The sequence below is a fragment of the Bombyx mandarina genome, chromosome 01, assembly GCF_030267445.1.
Source record: "Bombyx mandarina strain Sakado chromosome 01, ASM3026744v2".
Classification (NCBI taxonomy): Eukaryota; Metazoa; Arthropoda; class Insecta; order Lepidoptera; family Bombycidae; genus Bombyx; species Bombyx mandarina.
In genome coordinates this window covers 6,427,861-6,450,394 of record NC_143208.1, presented here as the reverse complement: position 1 = coordinate 6,450,394, position 22,534 = coordinate 6,427,861, and the positions used below count along the sequence as shown (strand labels likewise).

At 34.4% G+C, this 22,534-nt stretch overlaps 1 protein-coding gene across 2 annotated transcripts in view; it reads left to right on the top strand.

The window, feature by feature from the left end:
* The window catches only part of LOC114244552 (uncharacterized), a 127,985-nt gene that overhangs the window by 75,659 nt on the left and 29,792 nt on the right, over positions 1-22,534 (top strand). For both annotated transcript variants that reach the window (XM_028176406.2, XM_089728301.1), the window contains 2 exons: positions 18,234-18,317; positions 22,225-22,369. In XM_028176406.2, coding sequence (XP_028032207.2) covers positions 18,234-18,317; positions 22,225-22,369 — 229 coding nt within the window. The remainder of the gene's footprint in view (positions 1-18,233; positions 18,318-22,224; positions 22,370-22,534) is intronic.

Here is a 22,534-nt window from a genome sequence, read left to right as displayed (position 1 = left end):
CTTAGACAAGAACGTAAATGCCGCCACCAATCTTGAGATATGAGTTATAAGGTCTCAGTTTTAGCAGAACAATGGCTGCCGAACCAAAACCGAAATGCATTACTGCTTCACGGCAGAAATAGTCAGGGTGATGGTACCAATCTGTGCGAACTTACAATACGTTCTACCACCAGTATTCAATTTCAATTTAATTACATAATGTTTTACCCACTCTTAAAACCGGAACGCGCCATTGCTTCGCGGCAGAAATGGGCTGGATGATGGTACGCGGGCATACGGTAAATCCTACTACCAGAAATTCCAGTTGACGATCGCAGTTCATTGCTATTATACTCAGAGAACGCTGTCATCTACTATGTGAAGAATCCCTCAGCTCTACGGCACCCACGGGAAAAGAGGGGTGATGTTGTTTTAGGACGTGGTATAAATATTTATTACATTAATAGAAAATCTCGGGGAGTGATGTGTTTTCAGCATTTCGAGCAATTGAGGTTCAGATAGCAATTAGAATGTCCAATGTAAAGCGAAATTTCTCTCGTAAGTTAGATCTCTGTCAAAAGTAACGCCAGATTGCGAGATACCATCAGTCGGCACACCGCTCTAAAATAAAGAACCCAATTTACTTAAATAATTTTGCGCAATCTTCATTTAGGTACATTAAAAGAAAATAGAGTAAAAATGTACCTGTAAAAATTGTTTTTATGTTCGAAATAAACATAGAACTTTATACTTTGATATGCTTCAAAATAGTCCCTGTGGTGCTCTAAGCGGTTAAAAATAAGCAACATTTTAGCTTTGTACAGATAATACAAGTTTTCTTTCCGTTATTACTAACGTTATATTCTTAACGTTTCGCTACAAAGCAAACTTAAAGTTTATATCTTCTATAACGGCATATTATTTATTAATACGTGAAACAAAAACTTTGTACCCCTTTTTACGAAAATTGCGCGGACGCAGGAGTATGAAATTTCCCACACTTATAAAGAATATAGAGAAGCAGTGCGCAATGTTAATATTTTTTTAAATTACGCATAAAAATACATTAAATCACCTAAAAACACATTACACATACTACCATGTATTTGACACAAACACAAACATGCATACATATTTGTTTATTGTCAAATTTTTGTTATTGTCTAAGGTCTGTGATCAAATCATGAATATATTAAAGATTGTTTGTCTTTATTAATATTTGTCTAAAGTGTAGTCTTGGCGAAATCTGTGATTAGAGAAGTATAATAATATTTGACGATAGAATCATAATAGTGTACAAACTTATAATTTCTATTAATTATAGTCGAATTTCGACTACCAGGGGACCACTAGTATTATATTTTATAAGTCAGCAAACTATTTTCCGATTTTAAATTAATCGTGTACATTGATCAACAAGAACAAAGAGAGAGCTGGTATAGCTTGTTTCATATACTCGTAGTCTCATGCACAATCGAAATAATTAAGCTAATAATATATAGGGTTATGTTATATGAATTATTAATAAGACCATCAGCGACTATTTCTCTCCCCTTTTATTAATGAAATACGCATAAACTCGGAGACAACTAACTCCGCTTGTAAACATTAAACTATTAATTATACTTAACTTTTCGCTCAAGTTGTGAATAGAGAAAACAATTTTTCTATGAACTCAAGTTAACATTAAATCTTTGCTATCAAAATGTTTTTCATCATGTACCCTTTTTCCGTAGAAAATAGGTTAATTACTTAAAATTTACCCATCAAAGCGTTCCTAATAGAGATCGTAAACACAGAATTAATAAAACTAGAGGTCCCGCAGTAGTCGAAATTCGACTATAATTAATTGGAATTGTAAGTTTGTACACTATTGTATTTTATACAAATTTCGCCAAGACTACACTATAAAAAATATTAACAAAGACAAAAAATATTTAATCTATTCTCAATTTGACAACACACGTCAAGAACAAAAGTTTGACAATAAATAGTATGCATGCGTGTGTGCGTCAAATACATGGTATGTAGTGTGTGTAATGTTTTCTTTATTGATTTAATGTATCTTTTATGCATTATTTTAAAAAAATATTAGCATTGTGCACTTCTTCTCTATATTCTCTATAAGTGTGGAAAATTTCATACTCCTCCGTCAGCGCAATTTTCGTAAAAAGGGATACAAAGTTTTTGCTTCACGTATTAATATTTATTATTATTAGATTTTAAACATTTATATCTCGGGACAACAACATTGAGCAACATTGAAATAATACTTCCTTATCCTGTGGTCTGGTACAAACTGCTTAGTAAACAACAACAATTTAAGCGAAATACAAATCTTCACAGTCAATATAATTTTACAGTTTAATCCCAAGCAACATAAACAGTTTGGTAATCTTCCTGCGTTCCGCGAACTATATTTTACTATGTTTTTCCAAATAACCTAGGTGCGCGGATGTGTTCATGTTGAACCTATTATTCAGGCATTGCGGGAGTCATAGGTATGCTAGAATTTTTGTCGCAAAATATAAATTTGGAACAAAATGTATGTTCCAAAAGAATTAATATAAGAAAATCAACGTAAAATATGAAACCGGTACTAAAAAGGTCCTTTAAAAGTCCTTGAAAGTCCTGTGTCCCTAACTGTCGAGACACGACAATGTACATGTGTAATAAAACAGTCACACATACGAGATAAAATACAGAATATAATGTTCGCTCATCATATGTACGTTGTACCTAAAAACAACTTCTTGTCTAAACTCGAATAATTTCTTAGCATGTTACACATAAGCCTTTTGTACCATGTGTAATATAATTAAATATATTTCTCTTAAATACTCGTACGAATTGTTGATATCTCGTAAACGTTTCCAAAACTTCAGCTATTTTTATTTTAAACTAGCTGACCCGGCAGACTTCGTAGTGCCTCAATCGATAAATAAAAGACCTAAACTTTTGTATAAAATAGAGTTAAAACAAACAAAAGGAATCCGTTCGATGGGGGGACATCATAGGAAAAACAAAATTGTTATTCTTATTTAATTCCGAGCATTTTCATATTTATTTTAAACCTTTTAAACCTTCTCTGGACTTCTATAAATCATTCAAGATCAAAATTAGCCAAATCGGTCCAGCCGTTCTCGAGTTTTAGCGAGACTAACGAACAGCAATTCATTTTTATATATAGAGATAAAGATAATATTAAAAATAGGTATGTAAGATATCTCTCTGTCTCTCTCGCACACAGATAAATTATAAGATATTCGTCTCAAATTCACTATTAGGAAGCTATCATCGCAATAGCGTTTTGTCATAACACTAATTTTGATAATTAATTAACTAATTATGATCAACCCGTTTCAATTTTGAATATTAAATGTAACATTCTATTGGATTTATTTTCCAATGTTACAGATGAAGAATAGTAAATATTCTGTTTTCAATGCTTGAAACTGATTGTAACGAAATGACACACAAGTTTTTAAATTTTGATTAGTTAAATGTATCGATTGCATGCAGTGCGCTATAGAAACATGACAGTTCACCATTGCTCCTCATAGGTTATATCGTAAACCTGCATACAACATTACAGACATTTGGGTAAATTAAAATTGTATTTTTAAAATAGTAGTAGTATATCCTACATTGATTAGACATTCAGTTAGTAAATACGCTTAAAGAGTCATTGAGAAGACTTTTATAAATAGACTCATTTAAAAAATGAAGGAACGAAAAAACTGCAATGAATTTGTCACGATAGGCGTGACGGATCTTCGTTTAAGAAAAGGGAATCCTCCTAAAAACTATAGGTATAGTTAAACGAGCTTTCCCGCCACCAATAATAAACTAAATGCAATCAATAGACATTTTCCCCCATGAAATTAGTTTGTTCATTTCATAAAAAAGTAGATCGTGTGAAATAATGAGAATCTCTTCGAACTCATTTCAAACACATCTGAATCGATTCATCCTATTTTTATAATCTGTAGAAGTTTATGGTGTTTTAAATTCTAAATAAAAAAGTTTTCTTTTTTTGTTTTGATTTTTTTTCCTACCTAAGCTGAGAGGCTACTTCAGCGGAACCTTAACTAGTAGGTGAGCTCACGGGGCTCAAACCTGACGACGTTGCTAACACGAACCCTAGCGATAGCCGTGCTTCGCAGAATCTACCAATGGATCGGAAACGCGACCCACTGAGAAGATCCGGCGTTAATTTACTCGTCGAGCCCTTCGTCGCAAGCGACGGGTTCGACGAGAACGGTGACCGGTGCTTGGGGTACCTAAAAGCACCGTTAGTGGATCGGCAGGATCCGAAATGACGTGTTTGGGGCGACGTCGACTGCTTTCCGTTCTTTCCGCAGGATCGGGAATGTAGTTACCAGCGGCCACGATGAGAGGGTTCTCGTGTCGTGCCGCTTTATCGAAGTCTTCGATCAACAATACTACTCGAAGTGGTTTGTTTTGCGGTTTTTTTAAAACCGCGAATAATTTATATGAAGTAAATCTTTATCTATATTGTGGGGCAGGTTTTCGAAATCAGATAATGCACCTCATGACGAAACTCTAAAGCATAAATTTCAAACGCGAAATAAAATTTGTTCCACGAAACGTTTCAACTTTCAGCGGCAATATTCAACACGGCATCCGTTTTCTTTCGATATGTCGTTCGTAGCTTCTCGGACATGTCGTGTCGTACTTACCTTGGGTGGTGGCATGACACACGACATGTTTGTCATTCGATGAATGCGCCATACTTTGTCGAGCATTTTCAGAATCTTTACCCGTGGAAAAATGTAAGATCTACATGTGGTGTGTAGCGTGCCGTAATTGCAAATTGTGTGATGCGATTGGTAGGTCAGAAACGTTCTTACCAACTTCATTAACAAAGAGCTGTTCTAAGTCGAAGTGATAGATTTGTCGAAGTGATAGATTTACTACATTAATCAACCAATTTTCAAGACGTTTTCCGTAAATATATAATACAAAAAAAAACTGTAAAAAAATGGTTTTTGGACTCATGCAATTGATGTACATATATATAAATTAATAAATAATAAAGAAACAAATACGTTAAGTTCGGCTCACATGCAACATCGCAAAAATAAACATTTTTTTTGTGCAAGCTCAATATTGATTTCAATAATATGTATTCATAAAGAACAAAACAAAGTCCGAGAATTCACATATCAAACAACCATTTTTGTTTGTTGTGTAATAATAATTTCTATGTACTGCACGTACCATATATACCTACTACTACATATAACCTACCTATTTCTGCCATGAAGCAGGTTTGAAGGGTGGGGCAGCCGATGTAACTATACTGGGACCTTAGAACTCATATCTCAAAGTGGGTGGCGGCATTTACGTTGTAGATGTCTGTGGGCTCCGGTAACCACATAACACCAGGAGGGCTGTGAGCTCGTCCAAACATCTATGAGATAAAAAATAAATAAATAAAATCATACTATATTGCAGACCGTGCAATCCTTTACAAAATTTAAGAGGAACGTCTGTAAATAATTTAAACTATATGCATATTCAGTAAATAGGTACTAATAAAGCACAAAATTTAACCAAAAATAATTATGCAAGAAATGAAGCTGGTAATTTATAAAACTGGTGCAAAGTAGTATTTTTTTGCGGCGTGGGTTCATCTCTCATTCGATCTCCGGATCATCACCCAAGCGTCACATCCCTGAGCGAAATAGCACTTGGAAAGGGTAAAAGGGCAAGCGGTATATATAATCAATAAAACTAGAACAGTACTATTTTTCTGTTATAAAAGTAAGATGTGAGATAATGAAAGAGCTTATAATTTCAATAAATAAAGCAATAAATTCAAATTTTCGGCAGTAAGTTTGCATATTTAGCAGAGATCTGGTTGTGTGATAGATTAAACCACTAGCGTTCACACTAATTGGGTTACTGTGCTCCATCCACTATACAGAATTAAATTACTGCAATGTGGGCCTAACCTTTGCCGTACTGGCTACCTACCGAAGGCTTAGTTAAGCGTTCCAAATAGAATAATGTCGGTCAACTAAATTTGCATAATTTCTAGAATAATGACAGTTTATACAACAAAACAGTAGCAAAATCTTTGTAGATTTATTCAGCCGCATCCCTATGAATTTATCGTTCCGAGTGACCGACATTTGCCACCCTATTTTACGAATGGTGGGACACTGATTGACGTCATCCTTTCTGATGGGCATTTTGCGAATGTATAGGGTGAGTCTAAGCTGAACAGATGTTTTCCGTGATCGAGATGAGATCTTTACGAAAAGATTGCAACTTTGCGCAGTAATGCGTTTCGGTTCGAAGGGTGGGGTAGCCGTTGTAACTATACTGAGATCTTAGAACTTATATCTCGAGGTGGGTGGCGCATTTACGTTGTAGATGTCTATGGGCTCCAGTAACCACTTAACACCAGGTGGGCTGTGAGCTCGTGCACCCATCTAAGCAATAAAAAAAAAAAAAAAAAAAAAACGCGTAGACGGGTAAGTGAACTCACAGAATTTGAGAGAACTTGTCAACACTAGCTCCAACAATAATAGCTAACAGATTGCAACAAGCAAAATGCGCGGAGTATTCTAACAAGGCTTTATGAGCTAAAATTTTATTGTGTTTTATTAGTATTACGTTCGCGATGTCGAATTGTTTGTACGTTGTAAAATGACACAAACACGCAAGCCCGGCGTCAAAGTTAACAAATAGCTGCACATGTCAAAGATGATGAATTAGAATCTACAAGCTGTTGAGGCTCAAGACTATTGTTATTTTATCAATCAGCTCAATTTATGCATAAATTTACACGGAAAGTTCCATGAACAGTACTTATGAGTACTACCTACTTGTAGCCGTCATAGTTGAGTTTTGTTAAAATCTTCTATCAAACATAGCTATTTCAATCAAACCTTGATTTTTCAACTCCTTTTCTTAATTAAGCATTTCCTAATGTTTTTACGGATGTGTACAGAAAAAGGCAATGATTAAATTTAAATAAATATCCTGTATTTATCGGCCTAATGGAAATGTTTGTGAAATTTAATAAGGTAAAAGCGATAATACACAATAATGAGAGGATCCTTTAGGGTTGCCATGACAACGTAGTGAAGTACTAACGAACACCGAGCACACTTTTAAAAAACAATTAAAGCACTTAGAATATTATCAAAAAGATACTTGTAGTTTTCAATACTTAAGATTAACTAGATGATGACCGAGCTTTGCTCTGCTTTTTTTTTTATATCGCCCTCTTGTTGTGTCTTTAAAGCAGTAAAAATAGTATTATTATTCGCCAATACATGTCGGGAAGAGTCATAAAGTTGATTATCGATAATTGAAAACACGAATAAAACAACATTTTCTGAAAATAAATTGTAGCTAGATCGATTTATCGCCCCCGAAATCCCCTGTATACTAAATTTATGAAAATCGTTGGAGCCGTTTCCGAGAGTCAGATTATATATATTTACAAGAATTGCTCGTTTAAAGGTATAAATAAGATACTATACTTAGTCTGGCCATAAACACTGTTACAATTAAAAATAAACAAAATATTACATTTGAATTTGGAATCTCTCATTTTTATATGATTGCTCATTGTGTTTTCTCATTTTGGCGCCAATACATTGTACAATATTTTGCGATATTAAAATGGAGTGGGGTGATAAAGAGAACCGAATCGCTGTGATTGCATTACACAAAGTAGTTATGGAGCTAAATGCAATTTTTAAAACTCTCTTGGTATTAGTAAAATGTTTGGGTACCGGGCTATTAATAGGTGTAATGAGACCTCCTCTGTTTGTGACAGAAAAATATCTGGCCGTCCACGTAGTGTTCGTACGAAAAAGGTGGTCAAAGCAGTAAGGGAAAGAATTCGAAGAAATCCTGTCCGAAAGCAAAAGATTTTATCTCGGGAGATGAAGATAGCACCTAGAACCATGTCGCGTATTTTAAAAGATGACTTCGGACTTGCAGCCTATAAGAGACGTACTGGTCATTTCTTAACTGATAATTTAAAAGAGAATAGGGTAGTAAAATCGAAACAAGTACTGAAGCGGTACGCAAAGGGAGGTCATAGAAAAATTTTGTTTACGGATGAGAAAATTTTTACAATTCAGCAACATTTTAACAAACAAAATGACCGTATTTATGGTCAAAGCTCTAACGAAGCTTCCCAATAAGTCGACAGAGTGCAACGTGGGTACTATCCGACTTCAGTGATGGCTTAGTGGGATATTAGCTATGAAGGAGTGACTGAGCCATACTTTTGTGAAAAAGGTATCAAAACATCGGTACAAGTGTATCAAGATACCATTCTTGAGAAGGTAGTGAAGCCCCTTAACAACAACATATTCAATAATCAAGAATGGTCCTTCCAGCAAGACTCGGCGCCAGGTCATAAAGCTCGGTTTACGCAGTCTTGGTTGGAAACGAACGTTTCGGACTTCATCAGAGCTGAAGACTGGCCGTCATCTAGTCCCGATCTTAATCCGCTGGATTATGATTTATGGTCAGTTTTAGAGAGTACGGTTTGCTCTAAACGCCATGATAATTTGGAGTCCCTAAAACATTCCGTACGATTGGCAGTGAAAAATTTTCCCATGGAAAGAGTGCGTGCTTCTATTGATAACTGGCCTCAACGTTTAAAGGACTGTATTGAAGCCAATGGAGACCACTTCGAATAAGCTTTTTATACTTTAAATTGTTTTATATTTATGTATTAAACTAACACACTATAAAACTAATAAATGTTATTTGCAATAGATTTTTTTTTTCCTTTGTCTCAGTATTTATGGCAAGACTAGGTAGACGTTACTAGTTCTTCTTGAACTTGAATTAAAGGTATTTTAAGCGGCAATAGTCAAAACGATATCAAAAGATACGCGTCTTCGGACAGCATGAGGTTATTGCTCTTATTTCGCCTTACCTTGTGGATTTCTTTCACTAAACTTAATTAACCAATATACCAAATACATTTCCGAGGAAACAGAACTGCGATGCCCCCTGGCATTATTGATATCTAAGGGCGAAGATGATCATTTTACATAAATAAAAGTAAATATAAATAATTAAATATATATAATTACATAAGCAGATGGGCCGCACGTCTTGTTTGTACTTCTTCAATCGCAATAAAAAGAACCCGTCTTACCCGTCTAAGGGCAAAAGAAAGTTAGCAAAAGAAGAATGAGAATGTTAATTTAGCTTTTTTTTATTGCTTAGGTTACTGGAGCCCATAGAAATCTGCAACGTGAATGCCACCATCTATCAGAATGAGAATGCTAGTTTAGCTCTTAATAAATATGTATTCAGAAAAAAAAAGTTGCATATTAAATGATTTGAAACAAAATTTCTATTTGAAAAACGTAATTTTTTAACGTAAACTTTTTAAAAGTATTTCAAAAATCTTGGCTAAAGACCTTATAGAACCGAAAAAACATTTAAATGCTTCAAAGAAAGTGTACATGTAGACCGGATTTTTAAATTTTTTGTCACATGATAATCTAATAACTTTAAACGAGCAATTCTTGTATATTAATATGTATGTATATAATCTGAATCTCGGAAACGGCTCCAACGATTTTCATAAAATTTAGTATACAGGGGATTTCGGGGGCGATAAATCGATCTAGCTAAGATTTATTTTCAGAAAATGTTGTTTTATTCGTGTTTTCAATAATCAACTCTTCCCGACATCTATTGGCGAATAATAATACTATTTTTCTTAATTGAGGGCAACTGACTGACCGCTTTAAAGACACAACGAGATGGCGTTTTCAAAAAAAAAAAATAGAGCAAAGCTCGGTCATCATCTAGTTTCTTCATGAAATAACAACAATATTGGCAATACAGAGTTAAGCTACACGCTATAAAAATAATTGACAAGGTGTGAAAACAATGAAACAGAATGACTTTGTTACGATGTAATCACCTTTAGTTTTATAGCTCGCCTGTTTACTGCTTCTACATCCTGGTGTACTTACACAGTGTTGCACAAATAAAGTATTGTTTGACTTTTCAACTTTACTAGTGGCCCTGCAGTAGTCGAGATTCGACTATAATTAATTGAAATTATAAGTTTAAAAATTATTATGGTTCTATTGTCAAACACTATTATATTTCGATAATATAATCACAGTATACGCCAAAACTGCACTATAGATCAATAATATTAAAGACAAACAATATTAATCTATTTTAGATTCGACCACAGACTTTAAACAATAACAAAAGTTTCCCAATTGACAGTAAACAAAGAGTATATTTTTATGTATGTGTTGTATCAAATACATGGCAGTGTGTGTAATGTTTTGTTTATTGATTTAATACTAGAGGTCCCGCAGTAGTCGAAATTCGACTATAATCAATTGGAATATTATAAAAAATATTAACAATAACAAACAATATTTAATCTATTCTCAATTTGACAACATACGTCAAGAACAATAGTTTGACAATAAATAGTATGCATGCATGTGTGCATCAAATATATGGTATGTAGTGTGTGTAATGTTTTCTTTATTGATTTGAAAAAAATGAATTGAAAAATATTAGCATTGTGCACTACTTCTCTATATTCTCTATAAGTGTGGAAAATTTCATACTCCTCCGTCCGCGCAATTTTCGTAAAAAGGGATACAAAGTTTTTGCTTCACGTATTAATATATAGATATCTTTTATGCATTATTTAAAAAAAAATATTAGCATTGTGCACTTCTTCTCTATATTCTCTATAAGTGTGAGAAATTTCATACTCCTCCGTCCGCGCAATTTTCATAAAAAGGGGTACAAAGTTTTTGCTTCACGTATTGACATAAGAATATAGATTACGAAAATAACTATATACATGACTTCCATGACACTCGTAGCCTATCAACACTGCACTGTTATTACTCTTGTATAAAGGCACACGTAAAATAATTTTATTTTAAACGTAACGCTATAAAACGTCAAGCGATTTCTGTAGGAATACCGTAGTAGTAATAAAGATAAATTCGCCGAGAGATGTTTGTGCAAAATCTGATTGGATTTCCTCGACTTCGAGAAAATTAAAGTTTCATGCTTCGTAATTCGAAGAACATAAAATAAGCCTTTATTTCCTTATATCTTAAGACGGGCAATAAGCGTCTTAGGAATTTGGTAACGCTATTTTGATTAGCGTTAGCTGACAGAAAGCTCGAGCTGAAGCTTTGATAATGTGAGTCGACATTATGATTAAAAAAATTCAATGAATTTGTACCTGTATACACTTCTCTTACTAAATGAAAAGTATAGGCGAATACAGAAAAAGTATAGAACATATGAAATAATTTCCGATGAATAGCACAAATCTAACATAGATTTCCTTAATTCAGCTAATATTTGTCGAACAAAAGCGTCGACGTTTATCCTCTTCTCGATTCCAGCGATTCATTCGACTAAACAGGTCGCCAAACGTCGACTTTGATTAATAAAACATTTTTCCTTTCGCAATACTTAAACTCTTAAAAAAAATTTATTTCGTGCTTTTGTAAATACAAATTTCGCTCTCCTGGCCCAGTTACCATCTGTTTAATGGACATTTTAATGATCATATTAGTCATTGATATTATACCTAAAACATAACGGTCAGCTTAAGAAAATTATGTCCCAAGGATACTGATATGTTCTCCCCCATCTCTCTTTCTCTGTCTCTCTGTCTGTAACTTCCACGAATCGCACTAAAACAAATCGTCTTTTAAAATGTGCAAAACAAACTTTCTTTGTTCTTATTTCAGTTGAATTTCCACCGTCGGGTTTGCATGATCTCTCACGCGTTTGGCATATGAAACTAAACCTTCAAAATTTCATTTTCTTCTTCATCGTAATAATGTTCTCTTCAGAGCTAACGATGTCTGCTATTGTTAAGTTTACTACGGCTATATAAAAATATATTGCCCCAAAGTTATTATTAAGTTTTATTACGTATTCAATATTGAGTTAATGTCTCATATATTTATGTTTAAGATTTCAGCATGTGATATCATAAAAACCTATTTATAATTTGAGACAACAGCAAACAAACATTTTCTTTTGAGATCGGTGGAGTGACTGACTTATTTTTGATTTATTTATTGTAGAGACCGACAATACCAAGAGCATAACTAACATAATGTGTATAATTATTATATACTAATCTGTAAAAGGTGGTTAATGATATTAAAATATATTATATTTTAATTGCAAAGTAAGTTAAATAATCAGTATGATTGGAGCGTTTCTCTATTAAATAATTTTATTTTAATTGAAACTATTATTAATTAACTATTTAGTTATAGTTGACTATTAATTAACAGTATAAGTCTATGGTAAGTATAATAAAAGTATGTAAGGTAAATAAATATAGATATAAGTGTATAATAAATATAATTTTAACCTGTTTTTTTTACGAAAATTATGATTTTCCAAACATAAATACATATATCGTTTTCGATTGACCTTAAACATTGGGTCTATTTCTCAATTGAAACACGATCTTTTTCTATTTTAAAATTACCGCAATATTATCTTGTAAATTGGTTTTAAAACAATTTACAAGATAATATTGCTCCACAATTTCGTTTGTGCAATACTATGAATACGATCACAATAAGGCGGTCTCTTTATCATCCTATCCATTGTAATAAATCAGAATATTTTTATTGCTTAGATGATTGAACGAGCTCACGGCTCACTTGGAGTTAAGTGGTTACCGGAGCCCATAGGCATTTACAACGTAAATATCGCCACCCACATTGGATCATAAATTCTAAGGTCTCACTTTTAACAGTACAACGGCTGCCCCGCCCTTCAAGCCGAAAAGCATTACTGCTTCATGGCAGAAATAGGCAGGGTGGTGGTACCTACCCGTGCGGACTCACAAGAGGTCCTACCACCATTAAAAGACTAGCAACGTCGTCGGGTTAGAAGCCCCGTGAGCCCACCTACTCGCTAGGTTACGCTGGCATAGCCTCTCAAGGCTACCAGCTTAGGTAGAAAAAAAAAAGAATACAGAAGGTAATGAAGAGACAGAGAGAGAGAGAGATTATTCAAATTCAAAATCATTTATTTGAACTTAGATGTCAGTATAACACACTTGTTGAATGTCAAAATATAAATAACAATGTTAACTCTACCACATTACAACATTCTATTGCATTTATCAATTTTTGAATAATGATTTACATATTAATTCAAAGTTCTTGTATTGGTTTCATTACTTTCAATCTTCGAAACTGATTATCTAAATCCCTAAGAAATGCTATTCGTCGAAACGGGCTACACTACTACTACTACCACTACTACTAGGAAAAAGTAAACAGTCACTAGTAGTGATGCAAAATTTTGGGAGTTCGCATGGGTTGCTTCCGATTCCCATTTCAAATCTTTGAAAAATTGAATAGCTGTTAATCCAATTTAATTGAAACTAACACAAAAACGAATGGACAAAAGCATTCACGTTATGACGTATAGAACATCAAAACCCATTTAATGTGTGATTAGTAAGGCTATCTACGCCAATGAAAAAAATTTTTTATATTTTAATAGTGCTATATCGATTTTAGTTTTCGATGAAGTGAAAATCAGTCTCAAAGACTCCAAAGGGATGAATCTGTCCTAAATATGTTATTCCACAAGAAACGTAATCTATTTTTTCTGTTACGGAACCTATCATCGGCCTGCCCGGGTCATTTACGCACCTCGCATGTGGGCGACCGCCCTGCCCCAATACTCCAAACCCCTCCACTCGCGAACAATTTTAAAAATTGGTTTCCCACACATTTTGTTTATTGCCTCATTTTTGAATTTATTACTGTAGACACCTTAACGTGCAATAGTAACATGGAGGCTTGAGATTAAAGTCATTTTTTTACTGTGAAAATAAATGTGCCAATCTATACAACGAAAAACACGTATATGTCGGCGTTACGCCAGGGTTTACACACATAAGGTCTTTGACAATCAAAATACAATACAATTCTATAAAACTTTAACATTACTATTTTATTACAAAAAGCTACGTCTTAGTTCTTACACAATTAGCCATTTTGTGTTGGTTATAGCAACTACAACAAATAAATATAATTACTAAGCAATTCACAAAATATGGCTTAATATTCACAATACATATTTTAGTTATTTTTACATGACTCTGACATTAATTTGTTTTACATAAATTACTTTTAACTAATATAAACATCAAACATTGTTATTATCCAGCCTAATGATAGATGACGCCAACAACATCATTGCATAACAATTACAATACTTAATTAAATTATTACTGTTAATTATAATATAAATTATTATTAATATTTATGCTTTATTCATATTTAATTATTTACACAGTCATTTGTGTTTTTAAACAATAATATAAACATTAAACGTATTCGGAACATTTTCACATCAAAACAGCGTCTGCTAATTTTTTTATTAAATATGGTAGAATAACAGTTTCATCTTGCTAATAATAAATAAACAATAACATATAATAAACTAAACTATATATTATTATGTTAATTATTGCTAACAGTAGCGTTTGCGCCCATATATACTTTGTGGTAGGAGGCATCATGACAGCTACTAGAGTTCTTGCATAAGTCCATCAGTAAGAAAGTAAACTCATTAATCGTTAAAAACATTGCTTCATACTGGCGACTGTAACGCAAATGACGGTCGATCAATCCATTAGTTCCAAGAAAATTTCATGCAGGTAAGTAAGGTAAGTAAGAAAGGAAGAAAATAGACGCTCTGGAAATGTGGTGCTGGAGAAGAATGCTTGGAGTTTCGTGGACCGACTTTCGTACAAATGTCTCGATACTTCAGGAACTCGGCATCAAGCAGCGTCTATTTGGTATAGTACAGTCTCGAATGGTGAATTTCTTCGGACACGTTTCGCGACGAGATGGTCGGTCCATAGAACGCCTCGTTGTACAGGGAAGCGTTGATGGTACAAGACCGCGCGGGAGGCCACCAATGCGGTGGACCGACCAAATTAAAATTGCAGTGGGAGGTCCCTTAAATGAGTGCAGTAGAATGGCTTCGAGCAGGGAGAGATGGCGCGACATCGTGAGACGCATCAAGTCTGCCCCTTCCAACACTACATGACGATCACGACCACTCTGTCAAGAGTGACACGACTGAGAAGAAGAAGAAAGAAGTAAATAAATCGCATTTTTAGAAATAAGAAACCAATTGCGATATTTCAGATAACCAGTTTAAAAAGTAATAATCCGATCAACTTCAGTAATATTGGTAGCAGACGACATCAAAAGGAAACATAAAGTTAATTTAAAGGAAGTATATTTTTCTTGATGAAAGATTAATTTAAAAAATTATTGACTTAGACGTCTACTATGAAATTACTTTTGTACAACGTAGCTGTACGCTTTTAAAATGGTGACAGCTAAATAAACTTAAAGTTAAAAATATGTGCTCCATGAGCAAAATTATTTTCTCTTGTGTGATGGAAATAAAGTGCGTGAAGGCCTAGAATGGCACCACCCCAATCCATCCCGTAGAAGTCATAAAAGGCAACTAAATAATTCACAGGAGAATGGCCAGCTTTGCAGCAGCAGTTTTGTCCCGGTATACTGCGATCACCATTTTGCATTTTTTGATAGTATGGATCCTGTAGATCCGCACAGATGGATACCAAAGTCCTGAATATTTTTGCTTCAAGGAACTTATGCTTTCGATTTGAAGAGTAAGACAACTTATATCCCATACAATCGAAGGTGGCTGGAAGCACGCTACCTATCGGCTTCGGAAACCACTTAATAGCAGCTGGCTTGGCTCGTTCGTCTTTCTTAAAAAAAAGAACATATCTACCGTAAAATGTCTGTAACAAAGACACTAATTTGATGAAGAATCGAGCACGTATCTACAGTACAGTATTTTAGCTAGTAGTAAAAACAAGAACTATCATTAAAAACTTCCATTCCCGTGAAGCAAGCGAAATACTAATTCCGTAGCTCTATTCGAGAGAACCCATTAATTTTTCGAAGCAATTATTTACCTGTCCGTTGCTCGTGAATAATATGTCGTGTTTTAAATTCATTCAACTTAATTACTAGTGGTAAGGTGAAAAATAAGATTCATTTAAATTCACTTAATTACCACAAGTAATCCTATACAAAGTCTAAGCACGATAGTATTGGGGTTTGAATGAGATGATATTTTTTTATCTAGAATTAAGTACTTAATAGAATTTCGTAGACATCATGACGTGAATGCTATGACCTAAATTGAGACATAAGGTCGAACATTTCAGTCAAATTGAATAACAGATATCTCAAAAAGGAACAGATGACTGTATTGAGATATAAAATAGGCAGAATGGGTTTGGAGCCATATAGATTTACGCCAACATAAAACTTTGCAAATTAAATTTATTATACGAAGAAATTATCTCTTCATCATAGAAGTCTTTCGAAAACACACGATCAGTACATATTTACCTATACCGCCAGACGATGATTTTTTTTCTAATAGCGTTTACGAATTTTGTGGATAGCTGGAAGCTGTAATTTCAAAATACTTTCACAGGTAGCTTATCTACTACTACCTACATTTTAGAGCACAGTAAGGCGTAAGTCTACAAAATTATATAACGCATTTTAATCACATCTTTTCTCGTCGCGCTGTTTCAAAATTTAAAGTTATTTTGTTTGTGGCAAACGCGTTTTTAATTTAAAATTATTTAATATTTTCACTTTTACGCCTGCCAGCTTTTATTTTAGAGGTTGTTGAAGTTACGTATACCTAAAGCTAACACTGTAGGTACCTATAAAATGGATGTAGAACTGATGTTCGCTTAAAGTTTTTTCATTTCATTTTATAAGCCAACATCAATCTTGAAGCGCTCAATGGATCACAGATAAAAATTTCTACAATTCAGATTAATCAATTCAAATCCTACGAATCCATACAATACCGAGCGGATAAACATAATTAACCTTCGCATACTTTGAAATAAATACCGAAAAAACCCCTTCACACACAATTGAATATTCATTGAGGAAAAATATGAAATTTTATTTAGGGAGCGCTCCAAGGTGAAAGAATCTTAGATGGTGGGTCGGTTCATCGGATAGCGAAACCTTTACTTTGCCGATACAATATTGTATACATAATATACATGTATAACCTTTTCGTTGATCCTTAAGTATCTTTGTAGACGGAAATAAAATGAAAACTAAATTTCACCTTTCTTTGTTTAACCTGGAGATATTGATTTGATTTATACCCAAGTGGCGATGCGTGGATGTGCATTTTACTATAGAAGAAGCTTAAGTATAAAAAAAAACAAATCATGGAATCTCTTCTAGACTATGGCGTCGACTCGACATAATTTTGAAAAAAAAACAACCTATAATAAAATGGTCTCATAGATCATGATTATCCGACCTCTAATGTCGAGAAATATATTGTTTTAAGTTTTGAAATTTTAAAACTTCATGTTGGCTTACATGCATTGGCTACACTTAGGCCAATAATAATGCTAAATTCTAAATTCCCTCTTATTAAATTAGAATTAACTGAATTACAACTGAATTACAAATACAAAACAATGCTTCTCAATTATACGAATGATAATACTCTAGTCATTTATCATAGTGAAGATCGTCCATAATCCGAGTAAAGATATTATTCAGTGTTCTTGACAAAAAGCCTATTCATCTTACTAATTTGGTTAAATACCCCATTTCATACTTGGTTCGTCCTTTCGACGAAATGCTAAATTATGTATAAGTTACAGACACATAATTAATGACGGGGCGGAAACCCAAACAAGCGTGAAATTGGGTACAAATATGATATGGAACGACTTCAAAGAATGTGTTTGATCTTTACGTAATTCGTTGGAGCTAGGTCAGGGTTCTGCGGCGGGATTGACGACGATCGTTTCCGTCTTAGGCTTACTATTTTTAGGTCTTTATTTTGGACGTGTCACAGCCCTACTGACAATGAGGGATAACAACAGCGCTACGTATTCGCGTTTATTTAATCGACGTTCTTAAATTTAAATAACAGGTAGATAGGTAGAACCCGAGCCATTTGAAGGGTGGGGCGACGTGTATTATGGAAATGAGGGCGCGACACTCTCTAACTTTCATTGTTGTATAATTTAAAGGGTTTTGATTGTGTAAAATAACTTTTTATTTCGGACAAAAAAAAAGTTGTATTCGGGAGTAGAGCGAAATAATTATTTCAACTTCTAATGATGCTTTTTGTTTCAGCTGTACGCCATGGTTTGTGTCATTTCACAATTTCAAGAGTACCTCGAGGGAAGAGGCACCGCTACCTACGATTATAACGACAGGGTAAGAATTTCGGATTTTAATAAAATTGTTATGATCATTTATACTTTGTATTTTAAATTTGTTTTATAACAATACCATTCCAAAAAGTTTAAGCTTATATGCTAAAAATTCTATATTATATTTTACACAAACATTCCGCTGACACCGAGCGGATGGAATTTCCTAAATTGCTGGCTTCACATTTAATACATGCAATACTATCATATTGCTACAGCTTTCCTTCCACACTCCATTTTGATATCACGAGTACGCTCAACAAAGATCAGAGGTAAAGGGAGAACACAATTCTCATCTGAAAATGGCAAGATCCAAATTATTATTCAAGTGTACAATTATGGTTTTTAATTATTACAGTAGGTATTGTACTATTTATGGACAGATTTTGTATGACATTAATACTATGATGATGCCATGCACAAAAAGCGCCGAGCACGTCGTTTAAAGAAATCGATGCGTTTCGTGTTCAGCGATGGTCATAGTATTATTATGTTCTTCTTCTTCTCCTTCTTACTGGTGGTAGGACCTCTTCTGAGTCCGCGCGGGTAGGTACCACCACACTGCCTATTTCTGCGTGAAGCAGTAGGTAATGCGTTTCGGTTTGAAGGGTGGGGGCAGCCGTTGTAACTATACTGAGACTTTAGAACTTATCTCAAGGTGGGTGGCGCATTTACGTTCTAGATATCTATGGGCTCCAGTAACCACTTAAAACCAGGTGGGCTGTGAGCTCATTCACCTATCTAAGCAATAAATAAAAAAATAGTAAATACTGACGCTTCATGAAACAGGATCACAAATTGCTGCGAACAGAAATTGATCAGCGTGGTTCTGTTAATCAATATCCCGACGCGTTGATACGTACATACACTCGTACAGCGAGAGAAACCGGCAGAGTGTGAAAACTACGCCCGAAGCAAACCGAAATGGACCAATTCGATTTCCATAGCAATCAAGTAAATTCACACGTAACTCTGATAAATACGAGTAAACGCTACGTGCGTCTTTATAAAATGCAACAGAAGTAATTTTGGTTTTCGAATGTACCTGAACTCGAACGGCTATTTTTGTTTTGTTTTTATGTTTGAGCTTAATTTAAATATTAGTTTATCACGTCATCCTATAAAACCGGTTGCTAACGATTAAGTATTTAAACATTCTGCTTTTCACAATTAGTGCTAATCAATCCCAAATATAATAAGTATAATGTAGTTGGTGCCACGGTTTTCGATAAGTTTCCTTCATGTATAGTGCTGATGTTTAGCTGAGATGTCTTTTATAATAGTTTTGACACGTTCATGGTATGTTGGGGAAAACGCTAGGTGAATTTGCATCTGTAAAATATTGTTTGATAATAATAATACCACAAAATTGATAAATGTAATGTTAATGCGTAATGCACATAGTGTTTATATATAATATTTACGTGATGTAATCTATATATATATATAAAAATGAATTGCTGTTCGTTAGTCTCGCTAAAACTTGAGAACGGCTGGACCGATTTGGCTAATTTTGGTCTTGAATTATTTGTGGAAGTCCAGAGAAGGCTTAAAAGGTAGATAATTATGAGAAAGCTCGGAATTAAATAAAAATTACAATTTTGTTTTTCCTATAATGTCCCCCCCCCCCGTCGGACGGATTCATTTTGTTTGTTTTAAGTTTATTTTATACAAAAGTTTAGGTCTTTTATTTATCGATTGAGGCACTACGAAGTCTGTCGGGTCAGCTAGTATGAAATATTTTAAAATATGCTACGATTAATTGCCCATATAAATTACAATGGGAGTATATTTGTAGTCGTCGTGGCCTAACGGATAAGACGTCCGGTGCATTCGTGTTGAGCGATGCACCGGTGTTCGAATCCCGCAGGCGGGTACCAATTTTTCAAATGAAATATGTACTCAACAAATGTTCACGATTGACTTCCACGGTGAAGGAATAACATCGTGTAATAAAAATGAAACCCGCAAAATTATAATTTGCGTAATTACTGGTGGTAGGACCTCTTGTGAGTCCGCGCGGGTGGGTACCACCACCCTGCCTATTTCTGCCGTGAAGCAGTAATGCGTTTCGGTTTGAAGGGTGGGGCAGCCGTCGTTACTATACTTGAGACCTTAGAACTTGTATCTCAAGGTGGGTGGCGCATTTACGTTGTGGATGTCTATGGGCTCCAGTAACCACTCAACATCAGGTGGGCTGTGAGCTCGTCCACCCATCTAAGCAATAAAAAAAAAAAAATAAAAAAATTCGCTTCAAGATATGCCGAGCAGCTAAGATGATTTTTCAATAAGAATTCAAGATCGTTGGCTGTCTCTAATGAGGAAGTTGTTGACTTTTTTTTTTCGATTTTAGATAAGAATGTTTTTTTTCTAAATCACATTTACTTACAATAATTTTTAATGGAAATGCAAAAAGAATGCAAGAAAAAAAGACAATATCAACTCTATTATAAATTGCAGTTCAGTTGAAATATACTAAGTATTTATAAAGGAAACAACTCCATTGTGATGAACAAGAAGTAAATGGAATTTCTTGATATTTCATATTTCTGAATGATATTAAATTTCGAAATATCACATTTGTCACAAATTCAATATTGAGCGAACTTCAATAAGCTGGTACTTGAGCTTGTTACATTTGTGTGTAGAATGAGCACATTGCATTCCCTGAAGATCGCATATTACGCTACATTTGTTGAGGTAAATCATTGAACAGTCAGAGTATATTGGCGTCACACATACCTAATGTTAGTGAATTAGAATAATACATTTAGTTCTAACAAAGTTTTTCTTAGTTAAAACTAGATAACTAGAAAACTTTGACTAGTCATATTTACTGTTGCATATTCCAATGTTTTCATTTAACTTTAACATTTTAACATAATTTAAACTTTCTTCGGGTGTTTAATTTATTTATAATTTACTAGCGACCCGCCCTCACTTCGCTTCGGAAACTGTAATTTATTATTGATTTCTCCACTATTTAATGGATGTTATGATACATATAAAACTTCCTCTTCAATCACTCTATTTATAAAAAAAACCGCATCAAAATCTGTTGCGTAGTTTTAAAGATTTAAGCATACATAGGGACAGACAGATATAGGGGCAGAGAAAGCGACTTTGTTTTATACTATGTAGTGATTTGAGGTAATAAAAAAAATCAGTTTCTTAGTCACTAGACTCGGTTCGTTATTTGAATTATTTAAAATTTATTTTTGTGAGATATATGAACGAGCAAGTTCACGGCTTGGTGTGTGAACGTCGCCACCCAACTTAAGACATGAACTCGAAGTCTGAATTCTATATGGGTGATGCACTCTTCAAACCGAAACGCGCAACTGCTCGCGGCAGAAATAAGCAAGGGCTTGGTGCCTATTTGGGCGGGCTTAAAACCGGCTCTACCACCAGTAAATCCCAGCCGGCGATCGCAGTACGCAGTGTAATACTTAGAGAACCCTGCTACCCATTTTCCAATAAATCCTTTAGTCGCCTTCGATACTGTACCTTACTATGATACTGCGATGTTTCTGAAATACCGAGTCAAACATCTCGAATTTACAGTTTATGCTTGTAGGTGCAAGTGAGCACAAAAACTTACATATTGTAAAAACAGCTTAGTTTCTTCTTGAAATCACAATCAACGACCGATGAGAAATTGAACCCTCAGACACAGCCCACTGAGTTTCTCACCGGATCTTCTAAGTGGGTCGCGTTTCCGATCCGGTGGTAGATTCTGCGAAGCATAGCTCTTGCTAGGGTTCGTGGTAGAAACGCCGTTAGGTTTGAGCCCCGTAAGCTCACCTACTAGTTAAGGTTACGCTGAAATAGCCTCTGAAGGCTCTCAACTTAAGTAGGAAAAAAAAAGATGAGAAAATTGGAAAAAAAAAACAAAATTTATTATAATACAGATGGCTACAGTGCAGTACACGGCCACCAATCAGCAAACAACGACCACCAGCTCCGCGCCTAGTGGCCGTCGACGCTCCGCCGGAAGACCTACCCCAAGCCGATGTGACCCTGAAGAATTCTCCGAGGCTCCCACTAAAACCATAAGTAAGTGCAAACAAAAAAAAATATAATATGTGTGGTGTCGTGGGTATAAAATAATGGTCGAGGTATAAAGAAAATAATTATTCGGGTATACATTTTTTATTATGATTTTTTTATTAATAAAAATAAAATAAAAAACTTCACAAAGTTATCAACTTAATTTTAGTC